The sequence below is a fragment of the Dama dama genome, chromosome 26 (assembly GCF_033118175.1).
Source record: "Dama dama isolate Ldn47 chromosome 26, ASM3311817v1, whole genome shotgun sequence".
In the NCBI taxonomy this organism is placed as follows: domain Eukaryota; kingdom Metazoa; phylum Chordata; class Mammalia; order Artiodactyla; family Cervidae; genus Dama; species Dama dama.
The window spans coordinates 20,788,463-20,808,377 of NC_083706.1; the positions used below are offsets into that span (position 1 = coordinate 20,788,463).

Below are 19,915 nucleotides of genomic sequence, written 5' to 3' on the forward strand. Positions count from 1 at the left end.
CCATCTGTCTGTGTCCTCTTTGATCTCTTTCATCAGTGTTTTATAGTTTTCTATGTATAGGTCTTTTGTTTCTTTAGGTAGATATGCTCCTAAGTATTTTATTCTTTTTGTTGCAATGGTGAATGGTATTGTTTCCTTAATTTCTCTTTCTGTTTTCTCATTGTTAGTGTATAGGAATGCAAGGGATTTCTGTGTGTTAATTTTATATCCTGCAACTTTGCTATATTCATTGATTAGCTCTAGTAATTTTCTGGTAGAGTCTTTAGGGTTTTCTATGTAGAGGATCATGTCATCTGCAAACAGCAAGAGTTTCACTTCTTCTTTTCCTATCTGGATTCCTTTTACTTCTTTTTCTGCTCTGATTGCTGTGGCCAAAACTTCCAAAACTATGTTGAATAGTAGTGGTGAGAGTGGGCACCCTTGTCTTGTTCCTGATTCCAGGGGAAATGCTTTCAATTTTTCACCATTGAGGGTGATGCTTGCTGTGGGTTTGTCATATATAGCTTTTATTATGTTGAGGTATGTTCCTTCTATTCCTGCTTTCTGGAGAGTTTTAATCATAAATGGATGTTGAATTTTGTCAAAGGCTTTCTCTGCATCTATTGAGATAATCATATTGTTTTTATCTTTCAATTTGTTAATGTGGTGTATTACATTGAATGATTTGCAGATATTAAAGAATCCTTGCATTCCTGGGATAAAGCCCACTTGGTCATGGTGTATGATTTTTTTTTAATATGTTGTTGGATTCTGTTTGCTAGAATTTTCTTAAGGATTTTTGCGTCTATGTTCATCAGTGATATTGGCCTGTAGTTTTCTTTTTTTGTGGCATCCTTATCTGGTTTTCAAATTAAGGTGATGGTGGTTTCATAGAATGAGTTTGGAAGTTTACCTTCTTCTGCAATTTTCTGGAAGAGTTTGAGTAAGATAGGTGTTAGCTCTTCTCTAAATTTTTGGTAGAATTCAGCTGTGAAGCCATCTGGTCCTGGGGCTTTCATTTGCTGGAAGATTTCTGATTACAGTTTCGATTTCCTTGCTTGTGATGGCTCTGTTAAGATCTTCTATTTCTTCCTGGTTCAGTTTTGGAAAGTTATATTTTTCTAAGAATTTGTCCATTTCTTCCAAGTTGTCCATTTTATTGGCATAGAGCTGCTGGTAGTAGTCTCTTATGATCCTTTGTATTTCAGTGATGTCTGTCGTGATCTCTCCATTTTCATTTCTAATTTTGTCAATTTGGTTCTTCTCCCTTTGTTTCTTAATGAGTCTTGCTAACGGTTTGTCAATTTTGTTTATTTTTCCAAAAAAACAGCTTTTAGCTTTGTTGATTTTTGCTATGGTCTCTTTAGTTTCTTTTGCATTTATTTCTGCCCTAATTTTTAAGATTTCTTTCCTTCTACTAACCCTGGGGTTCTTCATTTCTTCCTTCTCTAGTTGCTTTAGGTGTAGAGTTAGGTTATTTATTTGACTTCTTTCTTGTTTCTTTCTTTTTTTTTGAAAAGGTCTTAGTTTATTCTTTCATGAAAAATCTCCACAAGCACCACAGATACAGTCACTGCAGAATCTTTACTCCTTCTTTTGTCCAATCTCCAGCTCACTGCTAGACACTTCATCTCTTTTTGCCAGCACCAACATTGGCCTTTGCAGTCCCCCTGACTTTCTTCATTCTGTTCTTGTGTTCCTTTCGCTGTTTTCTTGAAGTCTTTTTCTTCTCATACAGGCCATGTCTTGCAAGCCTATGTTTGGGCTCATTCTTCTTTGCGTAATCCAAGGAATCGTAAATCATGCCGAAGCCAGTTGTCTTGCCACCACCAAAATCAGTTCTGAATCCAAATACAAAGATGACATCTGGTGTGGTCTTGTACATTTTGGCCAGTTTTTCCCAAATTTCTGTTTTAGGTACTGTTGCCTTTCCAGGGTGAAGAACATCAATGACCATTTGTTTCCGCTGAAGCAGTCGGTTGGTCATGAACTTCCTAGTCCGGATAGTTACTGTGTCATTCATGATGGTGGCTGATCTTCAAGCAGCCAGGGAGGAAAAGAGCTCTTGTTTCTTGAGGTAAGCCTGTAGTGGTATGAACCTTCCCCTTAGCACTGCTTTTACAGTGTCCCATAGGTTTTGGGTTGTTGTGTTTTCATTTTCATTCATTTCTATGCATATTTTTATTTCTTTTTTTATTTCTTCTATGATTTGTTGGTTATTAGCCTCCATATTTTTGAATTTTTAATAGTTTTTTTCCTGTAATTGAGATCTAATCTTACTGCACTGTGGTCAGAAAAGATGACTGGAATGATTTCAATTTTTTTGAATTTACCAAGGCTAGATTTATGGCCCAGGATGTGATGTATTCTGGAGAAGGTTCCGTGTGCACTTGAGAAAAAGGTGAAGTTGATTGTTTTGGGGTGAAATGTCCTATAGATATCAATTAGGTCTAGCTGGTTCATTGTGTCATTTAAAGTTTGTGTTTCCTTGTTAATTTTCTGTTTAGTTGATCTATCCATAGTTGTGAGTGGGGTATTAAAGTCTCTCACTATTATTGTGTTACTATTAATTTCCTCTTTCATACTTGTTAGTGTTTGTTTACATATTGTGGTGCTCCTTTGTTGGGTGCATATGTATTTATAATATTTCTATCTCTTTCAGAATTTTCCGAGTTTGTTGTGATCCACACAGTCAAAGTCTTTTACATAGTCAATAAGGCAGAAGTAGATATTTTTCTGGAACTCTCTTACTTTTTTGATGATCCAGCCGATGTTGGCAATTTGATCTCTGGTTCCTCTGCCTTTTCTAAAATGAGCTTGAACATCTGCAAGTTCACAGTTCATGTATGGTTGAAGCCTGGCTTAGAGAATTTTGAGCATTACTTTACCAGCATGTGAGATGAGTGCAATTGTGTGGTAGTTTGAGCATTCTTTGGCATTGCCTTTCTTTGGGATTGGAATGAAAACTGAACTTTTCCAGTCCTGTGGCCACTGCTGAGTTTTCCAAATTTGCTGGTGTTTTGAGTGCAGCACTTTCACAGCATCATCTTTTAGGATATGAAATAGCTCAACTGGAATTCCATCACCTCCACTTGCTTTGTTCAAAGTGATGCTTCCTAAGGCCCACTTGACTTCACATTCCAGGATGTCTGGCTCTAGGTTGGTGATCACACTGTTGTGATTATCTGGGTCATGAAGATCTTTTTTGTATATCTTCTGTTTCTTTTAGGTCTATACCATTTCTGTCCTTTATTGTGCCCATCTCTGCATGAAACATTCTTTTGGTATCTCTAATTTTCTTGAAGAGATCTCTAGACTTTCCCATTCTGTTGTTTTCCTCTATTTCTTTGCATTGATCACTGAGGAAGGCTTTCTTATCTCTCCTGGCTATTCTTTGGAACTCTGTATTCAGATGGGAATATCTTTCCTTTTCTCCTTTGCCTTTCACTTCTCTTCTTTTCATAGCTATTTGTAAGGCCTCCTCAGACAGCCCTTTTGCCTTTTTGCATTTCTTTTCCATGAGGATGTTCTTGATCCCTGTCTCCTGTACAGTGTTATGAAACTCCATCCCTAGTTCTTCAGGCACTCTGTCTATCAGATCTAGTCCCTTAAATATATTTCTCACTCCCACTGCATAGTCATAAGGGATTTGATTTAGGTCATACCTGAATGGTCTAGTGGTTTTCCCTACTTTCTTCAATTTAAGTCTGAATTTTGCAATAAGGAGTTCATGATCTGAGCCACAGTTAGCTCCTGGTCTTGTTTTTGCTGACTGTATATAGCTTCTCCATCTTTGGGTGCAGAGAATATAATCAATCTGATTTCATTATTGACCATCTGGTGATGTCCATGTGTAGAGTCTTTTCTTGTGTGGTTGAAATTTTTGCTATGGGTATTTGCTATGACCAGGGCGTTCTCTTGGCAAAACTCTATTAGCCTTTGCCCTGCTTCATTCTGTACACCAAGGCCAAATTTGCCTGTTACTCCAGGTATTTCTTGACTCCCTACTTTTGCATTCCAGTCCCTTATAATGAAAAGGACATCTTTTTCGGGTGTTAGTTATAGAAGGTCTTGTAGGTCTTCATAGAACTGTTCCACTTTAGCTTCTTCAGCATTACTGGTCAGGGCATAGACTTGGATTACTGTTGAATGGTTTGCCTTGGAAACGAACACATGGAACAACAGATTGATTCCAAATAGGAAAAGGAGCACGTCAAGGCTGTATATTGTTACCCTGATTATTTAACTTATATGCAGAGTACATCATGAGAAACGCTGGGCTGGAGGAAGCACAAGCTGGAATCAAGATTGCAGGGAGAAATATAAGTAACCTCAGATATGCAGATAACACCACCCTTATGGCAGAAAGCGAAGAAGAACTAAAGAGCCTCTTGATGAAAGTGAAAGAGGAGAGTGGAAAACGTTGACTTAAAATTCAACATTCAGAAAACTATGATCATGGCATCTGGTCCCATCACTTCATGGCAAATAGATGGGAAAACAGTGGTTAACTTCATTTCTTGGGGCTCCAAAATCACTGCAGATGGTGATTGCGGCCATGAAATTAAAAGACACTTGCTCCTTGGAAGAAAAGTAATGACCAACCTAGACTGCATATTAAAAAGCAGAAACATTACTTTTCCAACAAAAGTCCGTCTAGTCAAAGCTATGGTTTTTCCAGTAGTCATGTATGGATGTGAGAGTTGGACTATCAAGAAAGCTGAGCAGTGAAGAATTGATGCTTTTGAACTGTGGTGTTGGAGAAGACTCTTGAGAGTCCCTTGGACTGCAAGGAGATCCAACCAGTCCATCCTAAAGGAAATCAGCCCTGAATATTCATTGGAAGGACTGATGCTGAAGCTGAAACTCAAATACTTTGGCCACCTGATGCGAAGAACTGACTCATTGGAAAAGACCCTGATGCTGGGAAAGATTGAAGGCGGGAGAACGGGACGACAGAGGATGAAATGGTTGGGTAGCATCACTGACTCGATGGACATCAGTTGGAGTAAACTCCGGGAGCTGGCAATGGACAGGGAGGCCTGGTGTCCTGCAGTCCATGGGGTCGCAAAGAGTCAGACACAACTGAGCAACTGAACTGAACTGAAAAGCTGGTTGTTAAACATTTACCCAGCTACCCTTGCAGGGTTGTTAGAACTGGCTTTGTCAATGGAAAAAGCACTACATAAATATTCACCATAATTAAGATTTCAAGACCAAGAGAACAAAACAGGGCACGTTTAGGAATGAAAACGCTTCCCGAAAGAGCTGATTGTCCATCCCACGGGACACCTGGCAGCACACACAGGTAAGGCCTTCCTTTGTGCCCGAGCTAGGATGGGGGGGCACCAAGGAACCAGGAGTTTTTCTAGAGTTGGTCCAGCATCAAGGGGATGAGTTCCACAGCTTCATTACTGAGTGAGCAGATGGTATCTTCACATGTTACTTTTGTGTATTTTTTTAAATTAGAGTATAATTGCTTTACCATATTGGAGAAGGAAATGGCAACCCACTCCAGTATTCTTGCCTGGAGAATCCCATGGACAGAAAAGCCTGGTGGGCTGCCGTCTATGGGGTCACACAGAGTCGGGCACGACTAAAGTGACTTAGCAGCAGCAGCAGCAGCTTTACCATACTGTGTTAGTTTCTGCTATACAATGAAGTGAATCAGCTGTATGCATACATATATTCCCTCCCTCCTGAGCCTCCCTCCCATCTCCTCCATCCCACCCATCTAGATTGCGCTTTTCCTAAACCCTAGTAATTACCAGGAGCCCTGTATTTGAGTGCTTTTGCCACTTCCTAACTGGGTGAGGTGGAGAAGGCAGTGGCACCCCACTCCAGTACTCTTGCCTGGAGAATCCCATGGATGGAGGAGCCTGGTAGGCTGCGGTCCATGGGGTCGCTAAGAGTTGGACACGATTGAGCGACTTCACTTTCACGCATTGGAGAAGGAAATGGAAACCCACTCCACTATTCTTGCCTGGAGAATCCCAGGGATGGGGGAGCCTGGTGGGCTGCCGTCTGTGGGGTCACAGGGTTGGACACGACTGAAGTGACTTAGCAGCAGCAGCAGCCACTGAGTGAGGAAGAATGGCCCTTCTTCTAATGGTATATTGCACAGAATTCTCACCTCACCAAAGAATTAGAACAATTAATTCAAGATTTTAAAATACTATATACTTTATGAGTGTATACACAGTTGTTAAGTCATGTCTGACTCTTAGTGAACCCCATGGACTGTAGCCTGTCAGGCTCCTCTGTTCATGGGATTTCCCAGGTAAGAATACTGGAGTGGGTTACCATTTCCTTCTCCAGGGAATCTTCCTGACCCAGGGATCAAACCTGCATCTCCTGCATTGGCAGGTGGATTCTTTACCACTGAGCCACCATAGTATATATTAAAATACACCACATAATATGTGAAAGGCAATGAGGAAAATCTAGATGCATAATGACGTGATTTTTTTTTTTTCTAAACTGTGTGAGCACATGGCTATCCGAGACCTGCCTTGTGACAATTCTTATATATAAGTAAAATATTAACTTGCTCAGAAAGTGAAAGATCCCCAGCATAACAAATACCTGAATGTATTTCACTAAGAATTTCAGCAGCTTTTCCCTTAGACGTGTTTACAAGTAAGAGTTATTTGTACCGAACACAAATAACTGTTTTTCAGCATGTTCTAAGTGAGAGGAAATAGAATTGTAATGAAGTCCATGCAGGCTGCCTCAGCAAACATTATGAAAAAATACATCCCCCTCGCTGTTCTAATCATCATGGGCTGCGATGGCTAATTAGAGAATCCTGAGTCAGAACATAAGCTCTTTGAATTTAAGGAAGAGGGTTGCCAGCAGCTTTTTCAGATTTACCTCCAAGTGCCCAGTTGCTAACAGAGCAATGGACAAAATGTACTGTAATAAGTCAGTGGTTGTTTCTCCCCCAAAGCAAAGCTTCCACAAAGCTCGTGTGGTTTGTATTTGCTGACAGTGATGATTTTCATTATTTAATGTGTTTGTCATTGAACCAGAATTGAAGCTGTTTCATTATGATCCTGCTTGTCATTAGCTGTCTGCCTCTCTGATCCTTCCCTTCCAACTCCATTGCCAGAGTTCTCGTCCTATAATTTTAATCATTCACATATCAACTTCAGAGTGGCCCTCTGCACTATTATTTATTTTACTCTCTTGGTTTAGTCAAATTTAAATTGATTTATATCTCTAAACTTAGTCTTGTACTAAGCACTCCATAGGATTTGCTGTCAAATAATGGAAGAAAATATTCATGAAACAAATCTGAAAAAGGACTTATCTAGATATATAAAGAATGCTTACAATTTAATAATAAAAACAATCCAATTAAAAGTGGAGCAAAAGATTAAAACAGACACCATATGAAAGACAATACACCAGTGGCCAATAGGCACATGATAACAAGTTCGACATGAGTAGAAACCAGACAATGCGTTAAAACTATAATATTGTAAAGCAATTAACCTTCAATTAAAAATAAATAAATTAAAAAAAACCACAATAAGATACCCCTACAAGCTTAAAAGATTAATAATTCAAGGTTGTTGAGGATGTGGAAGAAGTGAAATTCTGATACAGAGCTGGCAGGAATGTAAAATGGTACAACCAGTTTGGGAAAAACAAACTAAAAACCCACTAAACCTGGCATTTTCTTAAAAATCTGAAACAGTACATTCAAAAGCATGATTATCTAACTAGCATGTCTCAACATTAGATCTAAAAATATATGCAGAATAAAATAGAGTTAAATATACAGTTACCATATGACTCAGCAATTTCAGTAGTAGGTATTCATCCAAGAGGAATAAAAAAATACATCTATGGAAGGATTTGGATATGAATATTCTTGGGATAACAGAAGCTTCTCTCGAGGTGAAGAGAGCTGAGCACGTGATGGAGGACTAGGGGGCTGGGGGCAGCGGCCTGAAGTCCTCAGGCCTTGCTTTCCTGGTGAGGAATCAGTGCCTCATTATAGGGGCCCCAAGCTCAGCACGTTGCCCCCAAGGAGGAGCCTCCATTCCATGAGTGGGGACCGGGCAGCAGAGGAGGACTGGAACCAGGGTAGAACACACGTTTTTGCATTGTAGATAGCGTTCTGAGGCCTGCCAAACTGGCAACTCTGCGTGAAGATGATTCATTGGAAAACCAAAGCAGAAAGACACCAAGAGAAGGAGTCTGGTGGAGGATTCATTTTTTTAAAGCTAGCAACCACCATTCTAAATATCAGAGACCAAGCAGAGACTGTCATCTGCTCAAAGATGGAGGTCTGTAGTTATTAACAAACACAGCCCCAAACTAGTTTAGGACAAGTTTATGTGGCTAGACAAAATATAATTATCTTACCTTGGACAAGTTTCTCTCTATTCCCTTCACGGACTGCAGTAGGCAGAATGGTCTTCCAAAGACGTTCTTCAAATGGTCTCCAAAGCGAAATCTTCTCCAGGGAAGAGTCGAGCCCAGCTGACAAGCCTGATTACAGCCTTGCAAGAAGACCCAGATGAGCCTCGCTGGGCCCAGACATCTAAGCCATGGAACAAATGGGCTGTTGTTTTAAGCCACTAAATTTGGGGTACTTTGTTCTGGCAGAAATAGAAAACTGACACATAAACACATTTTTAAAAGGAAGTAAGCAAGCAGAATTCTCAAGGAAAGGTGACTTTGAATATAATTCCCTTTTCTTATTGCAAACACAGGAAATAGGAGTCTTGGAGCTCTTTGCTCAAGAACAATAGTTACGGCCACGTGTGCTTCTCAGCATATGGCTGCGTTAAATGGGAGACTGGGGCTCGAGTTAGAGGAGTTCCCCAGGCGTTCTAGAACACACTGGGGTGAAGAATGGATTCCAGTGAGATCAAGGCTGCAATCTTTTGTTGTTGTTGTTAGTTGTCCAGTTGTGATGACTCTTTACGGACCCATGGACTACACAGCCCGCCAGGCTCTCTGTCCATGGAATTCTCCAGGCAAGAACACTGGAGTGGGTAGCCATTTCCTTCTCCAGGGGATCTTCAGACCCAGGGATCGAACCCTGTTCTCCTACACTGCAGGCAGATTCTCTATCATCTGAGCTACCATAGGAATAGTAATTAAAGACTACAATAGGAAGACCAATTCTAAGGCTTTCACTGGTGTGGTTTAGGGCCAACAGGGAAGGGCTGGTCGGAATGAAATCAGACTGGAGAGGGTGACACTGAGCCTGAATAGTTCTAGAAGGACTGGCGAGATGGAAGGTAGCACCGGTGAACCCAAGAATTCAAGAGGAGGAACAGACTTGGGAGAGATTTAAACTGTGGGTCAATTCAAATCCACTTCAGCTGACTTCACTAATTAAGGCAGTTTTAAGACTTGCCTGTCTTCCAAGGGGCATGTAGCCAAAGCAATAAGATGTCTGCCCAAGTTACTTTCCTGGGAACTTGGAGTCAGCTGTGTCTAGCTGGAGCTGAGCTGGTTAAGACTAGATAGGATCACTGACGCTCCAAATGGCACAGATGGCGGCCACACAGTGACCTTTTGATATCAGAGGGCTAAAAACTCCACACTTGGGTCCTGCAGAGTGCCTCCACTTTGGAACATGCAAGGGCCTGGAGCTTAGTCACGCACGCGCAGAATGACAATTGCCCTACCTTTTCCCAATCACCTCTCCCCATGCCTCAGAAAATCCTGCTTCTTTATTCTTTATCCCATAACTACCCCAGCCCCTTCCAGATCTGAGACTTGTTCTCTGGCCTCCTGACTTGGCAGATTTTTTTAAAAAACCCTCAGTTCAATTCAGTCGCTCAGTCGTGTCCAATTCTTTGCAACCCCATGGACTGCAGCACACCAGGCCTCCCTGTCCATCACCAACTCCGGGAGTCTACTCAAACTCTCATCCATCACGTAGGTGATGCCATCCAACTCTCTCTTCCTCTGTCATCCCCTTCTCCCGCTTCAATCTTTCCCAGAATCAGGATCTTTCCAATGAGTCAGTTCTTCGCATCAGGTGGCCAAAGTATTAGAGTTTCAGCTTCAGCATCAGTCCTTCCAATGAATATTCAGGGCTGATTTCCTTTAGGATGGACTGGTTGGATCTCCTTGCAGTCCAAGGGACTCTCAAGAGTCTTCTCCAAAACCACAGTTCAAAAGCATCAGTTCTTCGGTGCTGAGCTTTCTTTATGCTGGAGACACGGGTTCGATCGCTGGGTTGGGAAGATCGCCTGGAGAAGGAAATGGCAACCCACTCCAGTACTCTTGCCTGGAAAATCCCATGGACGGGGAGCCTGGTAGGCTACAGTCCATGGGGTCGCAAAGAGTCAGACACGACTGAGCTACTTTACTTACTTACAGCTTTCTTTATAGTCCAACTCTCACATCCACACATGACCACTGGAAAAACCCTCACTTTGCTGCAAACCTTGGTGTCAAAGTGTTTTGGCTTGCTAACCATCAGCCAAACAAACCTGGTTGGGTTACATGGTGGTCATGGCAAAAGTTTAGTTTGGGATCTATTGAATTTTAGGGGGTTGTGGAACATCCAGGTGGTATCTGGGAGGTGAAACTGAAGCTCAGTTGATTCTCAATTTAAGACACTAATCTGAGGATTATTAATATACAGGTTGAGAGGATGCTTATGGGTTTTATTTTGCTTTAAAATGCAGTATGAAGAGGATAGAGGAGGAGATAACAGAGGGTAACAGAGACTTTGTTTACTGGAGGCAGTCAAAAAAGGGTTGGAGGAGAGAAGAAAAAGGATAGAAAAAATAAGAAAGCTGGCTAAGGTAGAATTAATTTCTATATTACTAATTAACAACAAAAAAGGTATGCCTAGAAAGTTCATAGTCTTAGGGGAGAAAAAGCAGGGGGTAGGAAGGCAGGAGGTAGAAAATGTTTGTTAGCCGCCAGGGAGCACTGAAGCTCAGGAAAGCCACGTCCCGCCTGGATGAGTGAGGACAGACAGACGAGGGACACAGGGAGGGACAGTGCTGACTCAGCCACTTGCACTTGGGGAGCTTCCGAGGCTGGGGGTGTGTAATTTGAGGAATGTTAATATTGTGTTTTCTCTTGAGTATACCATTCATTCGGTGAAGCTTAGCTGTGTACAAAATAATTTACAGGGAACTTGGAGACACCCCTCCCCGGGCCCCCCCTCCCCGGCATTTCTGTAAAAAAGCAATGCTGCTATCCTGAATAACACTGAAAAATCGAGGTCAGCTTATGCAGAACCACCTATGCATCCAACACGGTTTCCTCATGAAAAGCTCACAACGGCTCTTCCTGATACCCTTTGAAGAATCCCCGTTTGTGAGAGCTTTTGCTGGTTGCGCACAGCGGCAGGGAGAGAAAGATGACCACACAGCAGTTTAGGAGGGCTCCCCGCTGAACTGGCGTTTGTGGGGCGAGCAGCCAGCCAGGGAAGGTATCATTCAGGATGGCGTGTTCCTCATTTTCCTAGCTGGTCTAAAGGCAGACTCAAAAAGAATTTAAATTTAATCCATTCCAAAGCAGCAAATGATTGTTATAGGCCATGGGACCAGAGGCTACACTTCCATTATCTTTCCCAATGCCTCTAGTTTCGGCTAAGAATAGTTGTCAAAGTTATCTAAGTTTCTAAATACATCTAATTCAAAAGGACCTGTGTGAAGTGTCTCCAGAATCTTTTATCATTGCCTCTTAAAATTCTCTTTAGATACCACCCCAAATATGCATTCAAACACATTTCTATGACAAAGATTAAAAAGTACTTAAGGATATTTTTATTCTACTCTGTATCAAGGCCATAGACACAAAATGTTTGGATCGCTTAATAAGTTATAACATTCCATGTTTTCATAATAAGAACAAGGACATAAATAATCATTTCCTGAGTTAACAGTGCAATGTAAAATTTAATTTGTATTGCTAATCAGACATTGTATAGCATAGAAATGTGATCAAAATGATCATTTGCTTTATCATGTCATAAAACACGAGAGCTTATTGTAGAACAGTGGTACAGTTTACAAGGTAAGGAACATTGTGATTCATAACAAAGAATCCTATATGTACTTGTTGTCATGATTGACTTTTCAGGACAAATATCAGTAGTAAAATAAGTTAAAGTACAAAATAAAGTCCACAAGGTATCTATAGTGAAGAAACATTTGTTTTTGTTTAAGAAACTGAAACTTGGATTCTAGTTAACCTTTTAGTATATACAAAAATGTTCTCTTAAAAAAAACCCTAAGTAATCACGAATTTAGATTAAACAGTTGAATGACAGCTCTTCATTATGCTGTAAAACTATGGATCTCATCTTTGGAAAAGTTCAGATCATGCAGCATCCTGAAAAACAAATACAAAGCACGTGTTTCTCATGGAAGATGCTTGAAAATAAAATAAGGTCAAAGTTTACCATTGAACCCATAGTATTTTTTCATATTTCCCAGTTAGTATGTGCTGTCTAAAAAATCCCATAATTTTCACTTCTAAAAAATTAACAATAATTCCTTAGTGTCATCAAATATCTAGTAAGTGTTCACATCTGCAGCTGTCTCATAAGTGTGATCATTTTTAAAAGTATGTTTGAATCAAGATCCAACTGAAGTCTATTCACTGTGACTGGCTTATATGTGTTTTAGGTATCTCTTGAGCTGTAAGATCCCCTCCATCTCTCTCTGTCCTGTAATTTTTTTGTTGACAAAATGAGATTTTCACACATTGACTCCCCCTGGTTCTGATTTTGCTGTATCCCCTTGGCTTTACTCTAATAATATGTTCCCTTTTCCTTTTATCTCCCTAAATTAATCAGATCTAGAGTTTGATCAGATACAGGTTCAATTCTTTTTGACCGGGCTATGTCATAGATAGTGCTCTTTCATCACGAGGCATGTAATACCTGGTTGGCTCTCTTTTGGGATGCAAACCACCATTGATGATCTAGGTGCAGAGCAATTAGCTCATTAGGGACTGAAGTTGATGACATCCTACGTCTATCATTCTTTATTTGCTTATCAGCCGAGGAATTCTCTAAAGAATAACTTCTTCTCACTTGTTATGTGGTTACCCAGTAGTATAGCTCATACAGAAAAGGCAGAATAAATCCTTAATTTTTTCTCCTTTATTTATCAGTTTTCAAAGTAAGGAGTTGATACCATAGCATTCTATCTTAATTTTCCCTCACTGAACAGGAAAAGGAGAAATACGGCTTAAGTATAATTTTACTTGGAAAACACTATCAAAGGAGACTGAAATCCTAAAAGTAGCTGTTTAAAATGCTGCTGTAAAAGATAAGCATTTATTTAGAACTCCCTCTATGTAGTTACTGTGCTAAGCACTTCACGTGCATAAACGTTATCATTTACTCCCTTGTATAAATGGGGCTTCCCAGGTGGCAGTGGTAAAGAATCTGCCGGTCAATGCAAGAGATGCAGGAGATGCGGGGTTGATCCCTGGGTCGGGAAGATCCCCTGGAGGAGGAAAAGGCAACCCACTCCAATATTCTTGCCTGGAGAATTCCGTGGACAGAGGAGCCTGGCAGGCTACAGTCCGTAGGGTCCCAAAGAGTGGGCCATGACTGAGCCACTGAGCACACACATGTGCATGCAGGTGAGCGCACTGAAGTTTAGAAGCTTTGGCTCATAGCTAGTGGCTGCAGGGTGCCTGTAAGCAGTGGAGCTGGGACTCCAACCCAAATTGGCAGCTTCCAGAGCAGACACGCATATTCACACCAAGGGCCAGGATGGCACAGGAGTCAAAAGGACCAATGTGGCACAACGGGCAAGCCTCTCACCATCTAATCCCACCCTACCTTTCCAGCCACACCTCCTGTCTTTTTCATAATTAAAAATAAAACAGCAAGAGAGAAAGCTATCTAGAAAGTGTTAGGTTCAGTCATATACCAAACAAGGAAAATGCAGAGCATTTAAGGCAGCTATATTTTAAAATAATCTAGAAACCCAATAACAGTGGCTATCGCTGTATCTAACCAAAACACGCTAATGTGTCATTTTAGAGTTAAATCAGATCAAGGTGATTTTTAAATAAGATAGTCATACCACTGATTTTTCATTGTGCAGAGTTCAACTCTTTGACTAATGCTCACCCAGCTGCAGAGAGTGAAGGAGGATCAAAAGCTAAAATGAGATGAACACAGCTTATATTTTTAAAAGATTATTATATATTATGAAGCTTTGGTGGAAGGAGAGGTTGAATCTAGTGTCCCAGGAAAGACCGGGCACCCATTCTGTGAATGTGTTCATGCTGCCTGCCCCTATGAGAGGCTATCAAGAGCTTGGGTATGTCTTACTTTTGTGTTCAGGTTTAACTCTGTGCGTAACTGGGGCCTCCAACCCTTCACTGCATACAGATTAAACACTTCGTCATGATTTTCTTACACTGTGACAGACTACTAAAGTGTGGGCTCATATGAACAGGAAGAACTGAGAGCCACATCAGCTGCTTTTTATAGAAGGTGGTCATTTCACCAGTGCTGCAGTTCTTTCACCTACCACATTGCTACTCACTTCATTCCTTGTTCTGTAAATGGCGTTGGTCCACAAAGGCAGATGAGGACTTTGGATGTGTCTGAACTTCTTTTCAAAAATTCAGAGAGCAGAGCTGGTGAAATGTATCCCTGTTTGCCATTCCATTCAGAAGTAGGTGCTGAGAGGACAAATTCAACCTCAAATCTGGAGAAAAGAAACATTTTTTAAAAAAGTTTATTATGTTAAACACATCATGAACATGTTTCAAGTTCACTAAAACATCTTTTTCTCCTCTGGAGAACAACTGAATATAGGAAGGTTGATACACTTGCTAGAAGAGCACTGGAAGGGATTGTAAACAAAGATTTCACAAAAAATTCAAGTAAATCCATAGTAATTTAACATAAACTTTTGTTACAGGAAAGAGAATAATGTGACATTTTTTACTGAACTCAGAGAGAGCTTAGCCTGGGTTCATGATCTGTGTGTAATTACATTCTACCTACATATAAATGTACTCCACTCAAACAGTTGTTGAATTAAACCAAGGATGACTATACCCAAGATAGAGAATGTGGATTTTAGGGACCCTACAAACCAAATCATTTGAAATTAAAATATTTTGAATTAAAAAAAAAGAAAGCTCAAAGTTACCTTAGCTCCAGGCTTCTATTAATCTGCTCAGTAAAGAACACGTGCATTTTAATCTGACTCAAACCCGTCCAATGAGTCCTTGACTCCGATAGCCAGCTGCCTATCTGACTCTCCCACTACTGTCTGCACCTCACCACGCAGGCCACACCTGGCTTCACTGCTGTGAAGGGCACCACAGGCATGCGGGGCCACAAGCCAGAAACCGGAGATTGACCTGCCTCACCTTTCACACCCAAATCCCCCCAGGCCTAGCTCCCCGCTCTGTGCCCTGCCTCTCAGCCTGCACTGCCACACCCTGCCTGCTCTCTTTTTGTAAAGTTTCTACCACACACCCCACCGCTCAGCTCTTAGCTCAAGCATCACTTCCAGGGAAGCACTGCTGTTCGTTCCACCAAGTCTCTCCTTACACGTGTTGTAGAGACGCTTCCCTTTTCCTCTTCTTTTATCACTCTTAAATCAGGCTGTAAATAGGTGGCCACCGAGATGATCATTTTAGTAATGTCTACTTTCCCCATAAGACTAGAAACTCCATGAGGGCAGGGACTGGTTACCGCTGCACCCCTAGTGGCCAGCACACGGGAAGCGCCCAGACACTGGGGAGTAAGGCCTTAGACAAGGGCACAGAATTACAATAAGAAAGAAGTACATCAAACCAAGCCTCACAGGAGCTCCAGACCAGTTCTTCCCACAGCTCTGTAATATGTTATGTGAACTGCTGGTGAAGAGCCACAGCAAATTGAAAATTCTAAGCTGTACCCGGTTCCTTTGCTCTGTTTTCACAAACACCATTAATTCTTACCATTTTTCAGCAGCATAGATCAAATGCCTTGCTGCATTTTCTGCTTGAGTAATTTAGATATTTTCTCAAGAGGGGCAGAAATTAATTATATGTCAATCTCAAGAAAACGCTGAAGTGAATTACTTCTCTTGTGAGGTGGCCTGGGTAGCCAAATATCAGAGCAGAAACAAGAGGCAGCTGGAGCAGCGGTCCTCGCCACTGCACACTGCAGCAGGTTCACGTGCCAAAGCTGATGGGAGCCGGGGCGGGGAGGGTGAGGGTGGGACAAGTACACAAATCAGCTCAGGGCCAGCTGGGGATGAAAAGCTGTCCCAGCTCTCAGCAGAGCCAGACTCTAGGTGGGAAAAACTACATGCTCTTACAAGTCTAATAATCTGATTTTATATTTAAAAACCCTATAGAGACATGTTTTATTTCTTGCCTTCAAGATTCCCATTTTGTTTTAGCGGTGATTCAAATCCACCCTGTACAAAATAGCACCCCCCAAAAACATTCTTTCACTAACATTTTTTCCTTTCCTGCACTTATAATTAAGAAAGTGTTAGATAATTCTGGAATGTGATGTTTGTTTACTGCTTCATGAGGGCAGAGTCCTTGTTTATCTCCTACACTGTATTCAGGCTTGGTTTGAGACAAATGTGCAAAAAATACTTGAGGAATAAATAAAGGAATTTTTTGAACAAGCTATATTGGTTAAAAATGAACACTATACTTGGAAAAGCAAAGCCATATGCTGGTATCTATGAAATGACATATAAAAATGTATATGAATTTGTAAGAGCATTTTTCTGGGAAGGTCCATAAACTTTCATCAGATTATCAAAGGGAACCCAAGAGCAGCTGCAGAATCTTAAGACATTTCTAATCATACATAGTGCAATGGAATGCAGCAGCTGCCTTGTGAAATTACAAATGAAAGATAGTCTCCTCTGCCTCTATCTTCCAATAAACCTCTCAACTGGAATAAAACTGCTAAGATATGTAAATCAATATTGGTGTCCTTTGTCATCCAAAAAAAATCCTGCTTTTCCTTGAAAGAGCTGCTTTAAAAAGAAAAAAAAAGCCTCATCAGTGGCATACTTTCTGTAGGCATCTACCAAAGGGTGAGAAATAACTGTGATCCTTACGTAAATGGTATAAATGCCTTGTGTGTTTTGTATTTAGTTACACAATGGTCCCCTGGGCAGACCTTTGGGGCTCTCAACGGAAGAAGACCAGGTGGCATGGATGCAGTTTTAGAGCATGGAAGGAGGCTGCCCTGGAGGAGGACACGGCGCCCACTCCAGTGTTCCTGCCTGGAGAATCCCATGGACAGAGGAGCCTGGTGGGCTACAGTCCATGGGGTCACAAAGAGGTGGACACGACTGAATGATCTTCTCCTTCCCGGGACTGCAAAAGAGCTTAAACTGGAGTGGGAGCAATCCCAAGTTAACTCAAAAATACCTGAATGAAGGATTTTTTACACCACATCAAGATAGAGATGGTTATTATGGATGGTTACTTCTGAATTTTTCTACAAGGCAACTTACTGTCTGGACCATTTGCAGCTCTGAGGCATGCAGGGGTGCACTGGTGAATGTCCTGAAATTCCTTTCTACTGTATGATTTCAAAAGTGCCAGAAAGGACTTGGACTCTTGAAAAAGTTATCAGAAAATACATTTCGAGGATCCATAAAGTGCAAGGCAATATATATGAGAGAGAAAGAGAGACCTGATTCTATGAGGTCTAAATGTCAATGGAAGTAAACAAGCTTGTCAAAAAGAAATTATTTTCAAGTAGACTGATAACGACTTGAGATAAAAAATCTTGAGATACAAATGTATTCATTCAGTCTACACCACATGCAGAGCCTGAAGTCATTTCACAACATATTCCCTCCTCCCCCAGGCAATCAACCTCCCGGACCCACTGATTCTTATTTCTTACACATGCGCAGCCCTGCCCTCCTGTTTTTACTGCCACAGCTTCAGTTCCAGCCCTTCTATCTCTTGTCTAAGATGCTGCTCTATTTAGCCTTATCCTCATCTACCTGGCACATCCTTGTTACACTAGTTCTCCTAAAAACCCAGATCCAATCTCACAATTACTTTGCTTAAAAAGCTTCAGTGACTTGTTACTACCCACAAAATAGTATTTTAAGAGTATTTGGGGCCCCAGCTTTCCCTAGTTTCTCTAAAGAAAAATACTAGAAACTGTGGTGAATGCTGTTTGCTCATGGGAAAAACAGCTCATAAAATAAACAGCTGACGTTAACAAGAGATAAAATGTACATCTTATAGAAACATTTCTCAAAATGGAATCTGATGAAACACTTGTGTTCTTCCCAATGTTAGTGGTAGTCTCATGAAAAAAAAAAAAGCTAACCTAATCAAGTAAGTTTGGGGGAAAATGAAAAGATATTTCTTTAGAATTTTTCAAAGCCTTGAATATGGTAAGTTCATATTAAGCTTCAAGAAGCTAACAAAGCATACATTATTTCTCAAACCTATTTAATCACAGAGCCCTTTAGGGTGGGAATACATGAACACATTCCAAGAAACACACCCCTGGAGGAACATCTAGCAGGGAGAGAGAAAGTGGTTTAGGGTCCAGATTAGGGACCCACATATCTGAGTTGCTTCATAGGCAACTCAGGAAAAGGAAGGGATTCAAGCATTTTGTTCAGTTTCCTTATGCTTCTGGAATCACTGGATTTTGCTATCTTAAAGGAACTAACACATTGCTAGTCCCCAGAGTACAGAAAAACTTTTACCTTTTGAGAGGCTATTTGTCAACATGGATCAATAGCCTTGGTATACTTTGACTTAGTGATTCTTCTGGTGAATTTTTACCGTGCAGTACACAGAACTGTACAAAAAAGGTCTTAATGATCCAGATAACCACGATGATGTAATCCCTTACCAAGGGCCAGACATCCTGGAGTGTGAAGTTAAGAGGGCCTCAGGAAGCATCACTACGAACCAAGTTAGTGGAGGTGATGGAATTCCAGCTGAGCTACGTCAACTCCTAAAAGATGATGCTGTTAAAGTGCTGTACTTGAGCTGTCAGCAAATTTGGAAAACTTGGCAACAGCCACAGGACTGGAAAAGGTCAGTTTTCATTCCAATAACAAAGAAAGGCAGTGCCAAGGAATGTTTAAATTACCGTAAAATTGCACTCATTTCATATGCCAGCAAGGTAATGCTCAAAATCCTCCTAGCTTGGCTTCAATAGTACGTGAACTGAGAACTTCCAGATGTACAAGCTGGATTTAGAAAAGGCAGAAGAACCAGAGATCAAATTGTCAACATCCACTGGATCACAGAAAAAGCAAGAGAATTCCAGAAAAACATCTACTTCTGCTTCACTGACTACACTAAAGCCTTTGACTGTGTGGATCAGAACAAACTGTGGAAAATCCTTAAAGAGATGGGAATACCAGACCACCTTACCCGCCTCCTGAGAAACCTGTATGCAGGTCAAGAAGCAATAGTTAGAACTGGATATGGAACAACAGACTGGTTCAAAATTGGAAAAGAAGTACATCAAGGCTGTATATTGTTACCCTGCTTATTTAACTTATATGCAGAGTACATCATGAGAAACGCTGGGCTGGATGAAGCACAAACTAGAATCAAGACTGCAAGGAGAAATATCAATAACCTCAGATATGCAGATGACACCACCCTTATGGCAGAAAGCAAGGAGGAACTAAAGAGCCTCCTGATGAAAGTGAAAGAGGAGAGTGAAAGAGTTGGCTTAAAACTCAACATTATGAAAACTATGATCATGGCTTCCGGTCCCATCACTTCATGGCAAACAGATGGAGAAACAATGGAAACAGTGACAGACTTTATGTTCTTGGGCTCCGAAATCACTGCAGATGGTGACTGCAGCCATGAAATTAAAAGATGCTTGTTCCTTGGAAGAAAAGCTATGAAAAACTTAGCATATTAATAAGCAGAGATATCACTTTGTCAACAAAGGTCCATATAATCAAAGCTATGGTTTTTCCAGTAATCATGTACCGATGTG

At 41.0% G+C, this 19,915-nt stretch overlaps 2 protein-coding genes across 4 annotated transcripts in view; both read right to left on the bottom strand.

Moving 5' to 3' along the window:
• Window positions 1-1,436: 1,436 nt before the first annotated feature.
• On the bottom strand, window positions 1,437-2,066 carry LOC133046995 (small ribosomal subunit protein eS24-like). The gene has a single exon (XM_061130034.1). It carries the CDS (start codon window positions 2,000-2,002, stop codon window positions 1,607-1,609), a length of 396 nt encoding a protein of 131 aa, XP_060986017.1. The 5' UTR covers window positions 2,003-2,066; the 3' UTR covers window positions 1,437-1,606.
• Window positions 2,067-11,715: 9,649 nt separating this feature from the next.
• LOC133047324 (cytochrome b5 reductase 4) overlaps window positions 11,716-19,915 on the bottom strand; it is a 100,580-nt gene continuing 92,380 nt past the window's right edge. For all 3 annotated transcript variants that reach the window (XM_061130543.1, XM_061130542.1, XM_061130544.1), the window contains 2 exons: window positions 14,487-14,651; window positions 11,716-12,306 (listed from right to left, as the gene is read on the bottom strand). In XM_061130543.1, coding sequence (XP_060986526.1) covers window positions 12,252-12,306; window positions 14,487-14,651 — 220 coding nt within the window. In that variant the 3' untranslated portion in view covers window positions 11,716-12,251. The remainder of the gene's footprint in view (window positions 12,307-14,486; window positions 14,652-19,915) is intronic.

Excerpts from the sequence above, each read along its gene's own strand:
- LOC133046995 (XM_061130034.1), bottom strand. The coding sequence starts at position 2,002 with ATGAATGACACAGTAACTATCCGGACTAGGAAGTTCATGACCAACCGA.